The sequence below is a fragment of the Eurypyga helias genome, unplaced genomic scaffold (assembly GCF_000690775.1).
Source record: "Eurypyga helias isolate BGI_N326 unplaced genomic scaffold, ASM69077v1 scaffold7391, whole genome shotgun sequence".
Taxonomy (NCBI): domain Eukaryota; kingdom Metazoa; phylum Chordata; class Aves; order Eurypygiformes; family Eurypygidae; genus Eurypyga; species Eurypyga helias.
Window position 1 is genome coordinate 4,187 of NW_010230158.1, and position 4,416 is coordinate 8,602.

The following is a 4,416-nucleotide window of genomic DNA, read 5'->3' on the forward strand; positions in this document are numbered from 1 at the left end:
CTCTTTCAGCGCTGGAATTCGTAAGGCTAAGACAGTTGCGTCGATCGCAGTTACGGAGGGGTTTGCTTGGCCGTGTGAATTTGACACTTCTGACGTGCGACTGCTACGGACGGGCGTCGTTGGGTGCTCCTTGGAGTGAAATGAGCTTTTCCACTGGGCCAACTCGTTGTGGCATTGGGATGTTACTACTTGGCTCCCATAATTTGCTCAAGCTGAAGATGAATAAACCTTTTTATTTTCTCATTGTAGTTTGGAATTCTTAAAAAGATTCATCCTAGAACAGAACTGAGGTAATTTTAGTTGTCTATTTTTAGAGTAAGATGCTAAAAACACACATGGCTTGTTCTAATGCTACATTTAGGAAGAGACTCTGAAGCCGAGTGACAAGATTTTAATTATCTAGTCTCATGAATGGCTCTAGAGAATTAGTTTTGACTGCAGAAGGTGTCTTTTGGCGCACCTCCTCCTTGTTGCGGGTAGGCTGCGTTCTGCTGAAGCCATTCCAATTCTTGTTTCTGATGTCTTAAAAATGTTTTTCCATCAAGTGCTTTCCTGCTCTGAAAACCAGTGAAAATCAAGAGCTGTACAGAATCTTCAAGTCCTGTTTGGCAGAGCCACATAATTAGCCTTTTTAGCTTTTCTTCTGCAAATGATGTTACCTTGGAAAACTTTTGAGGGGAGCTGGAGCTGTTGCCTCCTACTGGGTGAGGTTTTTCCTTCCCAGAAACACGTGCTGAGCACCAACGTTGGGAGTTGGGAAGTGTGTGTGTCAGCTCAGCCTAATGACAGGTTACCGACACAGGTAAAACGTCGGAAAGGTCCACGATTTTACTGCGGGGCAGAGCTGCTTGTGGTATCTCTCTGGATGATCTCAACGGGTATTTGAATTCTGATTAATGGTACTGGAGTTTCGTCAAAAGCAACAGGTTTGAAACATTACTTCGTTCCAGATACCCGTCTTCGTTCCATCTGCTGCTTTTAAGCACGTCAGCCTTATGGTAAAACTAGTGTCGTGGGCATTTGTAGCTGCTCTTGCCTCGATTGGCCTCTTCTGTCGAAGAGTAAAGTTACTACATTATAGAGCAGAGTGAAGCAGGGTGACAGTGTGCATCCACACAGCTTTGTAATGGGTTAGACCTTGTGCAGTGGGGTGCTTTTTTGCCTTTTAATATGATTGCGTTCATGAAAAGCGCTGCGGGAGCGGAATATCTGTCTTCCCAAACGTAGTATCAGCAGAAATGGGGAAGCAGTTCCAGGGGATCACTTCCAGGAAAGCACATCCGTTCATCTTCATGAGGTACACGGGGTTTGGAAGTGTTGGGCTGCAGGTTCGTGTGAGATACAGTGGTCATGAGTTAAGTATGCTGGGCGGTTTATGGTTTTGCTCTTAGAGGTGTGTCTGTACTCATTACTTTTAGTGGATCAGAGGGAGGAGGTGCTCATGCTAGAGCCTGTGTGCCAACAGGAATTTTTTTCTCCCTGCTGAATTAAATTACGAGCACAGTACACTGTCAGTATTCACATCCGCATGCCGAATTTTGCCCTTCCTTTTTCAGGGGTCGGAGGGTGAACGCTTTTTAGGCTGCTGGTTCACTCAGCCCCTTTAAATGTTTTCTAGTGTGTTGTACTCTTTTCATAGAATCCTAGAATGGTTTGGGTGGGAAGGGACCTTAAAGCCCACCCAGTCCCACCCCCTGCTATGGGCAGGGACACCTTCCACTAGACCAGGTTGCTCCAAGCCTCATCCAGCCTGGCCTTGAAGACAGGCAGGGCTTTTGACTTTTGTCAAACTGCCTTGGTGTTTGCAGGAGGTAAGGAAAAAAAAAATCTGAAAGTAGGCAGTTGCCTTTCTAAGGAGCCTCTGAAGTTGCCTCTGCCTAAACTTTCTTATTTTGCAGGCGCAGCGCTCCGCTGAAAATTCTTCTGCCCTCGGGAGAGGTGGTGCCTATTGTTAAACCCAGTATTGTCTGGAATTTGGACAGCTCTTTATGCCTCTTGAATTCTTAATCCAGAGAGATTTGGATTTGTAGATTGAATAAAAGTCTCTACTAGACGTTTATAAAAAGCTTTTCTCATTCTGATTTGTCTGTTTTAGAAGACCTTGAAAAACCCCGAACCCTAACATTGCGATGGAAATTGTTGGACTTTAATCTTGGGGTTTGGGAGGTGGTGTAATCCTTTAGTTTCATGCACGCTACATGATAAAACCACCCCAGATTTCAGATTGTAGATCTTCACTAGAAACATCAAAACTAACCTGTGTCACTTCACCTGTTACATTTGCTGGTTTTAGCTTTGCAAGCAGGTTGGGTTTAGAACCAGGTTGGGTTTATTAGGCAACGTTGTTCTGGTTTTATTACCATGAAGAGGCAACATGGTGAAACGACAGCGCCCATCTGCGCTGCTCGGTGACAGGCTGCTGCAGGGTGGCTGACAGCGGGATTTGGAAAGATTCACTAATAACACTCGTCAAAAACTGTAAGCCCTTACGTAATGTTTATTACACAAACGATCCTGTTAATAGGAATAAGCCATAGATGTTTTTTCAGAAGCCAAGTTGGTGAGTGAGGTTAGAAAGAAACCCATGAGTTAGCTTTACCTCGTGTTAGCCGTCTGCCGCGGGGGCTGGCTCTCCCCCCCTCGGAGAACCTGGTGTTAGCCCTTTGGTTCGCAGGTGACTGGACCAGACGGAGCGTTCCTAGGATGTGGGTGTGCCTCCTGAGTTGCACAGTTAAATTTCTTAAGACTCTCTTATCACTGACCAGACTTGAATTGGGATTTTGTGTACACAGTGACTAAGGAAGCCTTTCTTCAGTGAGCCTAGGTAGAACAGCTTAAGACTGAATATCTGCTTCCGTTTACTCATCTTGCGCAGATACCAGCTCCTTTATGGCAGGGTGATACGTGTCTGCTTTGACTCTGACACTTCATGGCTTATTATTTCGACTTTACATGTAATAAATGCATTTACACGCGGGTGCTTGAGTGGGGAGCTGGCACGCGCAGAGCACTGTGCTGGTTTCGTGCACCGGCGAAGGAGCTCCTGATCCATGGGAACTGATTTTCATCACGGCCAAATAGATCCAGTTGCTTTCTGTTGTGTGTTCAAACCTGGACGGGGGTTAACGGGGCGTTTTCTTGTTAAAAGAGTGAAAACTCAAGAAGGGGATGTAAGTCCTTACGGCGTAAGAAGCTTGCTGTCTGGGGTAGGCAGCCGTTCCGTCGTGCGTATGTCCAACTCTAGTTGGCTATTACAGGAATTCTTACTCCTTTGTTTAGAGAACTAGTGTGTACTGCTAGAAATTGTATCCTGGGCTAGCAGGGTTACCAGCTCGATCCAGTAGGATGATTCTAGTGGTTTCAGCCATAAGTTTCTAAATAATTCCTAGTTTAAATCCCAAATATTTTACCCCTTTTGTAATTAATTGATATTTAATTTGAATTCCTCTCTATTCGAGCTCTTGCATCCAAAGAGGAAGCTGGCATAGCGAGACAGTTTATTGCTACGCTGGGAGCTGGCCACTTGTTAAATAAAGCAGAGCGTGTGTAGCCAAGAGCTGGCAGGAGGAAGGCTTTCAGGAAAATGGAAAGGCGAATTCCTTGGCAGATGTTTTGAACCTAAGAAGTTCTTACAGCGTCGACGGTTTTGGACATGGTGCCGTAGGTTGTGTTCTGGGCTGTCTCTGAAAGATGGAGGTCTGTGTTCGAAGGCTTTTGCACCAGTCTGCTGTAGGACAGCTCCAGAGGGAAGCTGACGGGCTCTCTATCTGTTTTACTGCTCTTGCATTCCCAGGCACGTACAAGGGCCCTGTTGTCAAGCTTTCAAACCATTTTTTAACAGGCAGACCATTCCCTTAAATAATTTAGTCGTGATAAGTAGGCCTGGATGGCTTGAACGTGATCCAAGTGCGCACGTTCCGGAACAGATGAGAGCAGCCAGTGGGATATCTTTTTCTTTTTTACCCCTCTTAGGCACTGAGTTTTATGTCAAACATGTGATGATGAAGGGATTTTTAGACTGGAGGGAGGTGGGAATGCCTACTCAATGGAGTAGGGAGCTCCATTTCTTCCTGGTGTTCATAAAATTTCTCTTCCAGGTGAAACAGGCAACCAACCAAATTGTGATGAACTGCGCTGACATTGACATTATTACAGCTTCCTACGCGCCAGAAGGAGACGAAGGTAGGGTTGCTTTTTGCTGCAGTCTTTATGTGTTTATCCATTCCATTTCTGATGTGAGGGGCTGTTGCCAACAGTTTGCAAAATTAGGTAATCGTTGGGTAAGCTAACTTGCCCCTAGAAGTACAAAATTAATTATTTGACCTTCATAGAATCCCAGCCTGGTTTGGGTTGAAGGGACCTTAAAGATCATCTAGTTCCAACCCCCCTGCCATGGGCAGGGACACCTTCCACTAG

At 45.5% G+C, this 4,416-nt stretch overlaps 1 protein-coding gene across 1 annotated transcript in view; it reads left to right on the forward strand.

Moving 5' to 3' along the window:
- Positions 1 to 3,972: 3,972 nt before the first annotated feature.
- NPEPPS (aminopeptidase puromycin sensitive) overlaps positions 3,973 to 4,416 on the forward strand; it is a gene marked incomplete at its 5' end in the record, with an annotated part of 31,973 nt that continues 31,529 nt past the window's right edge. The window contains one exon of the mRNA XM_010160645.1: positions 3,973 to 4,182. Within this exon, the coding sequence (XP_010158947.1) occupies positions 3,973 to 4,182 (210 nt within the window). The remainder of the gene's footprint in view (positions 4,183 to 4,416) is intronic.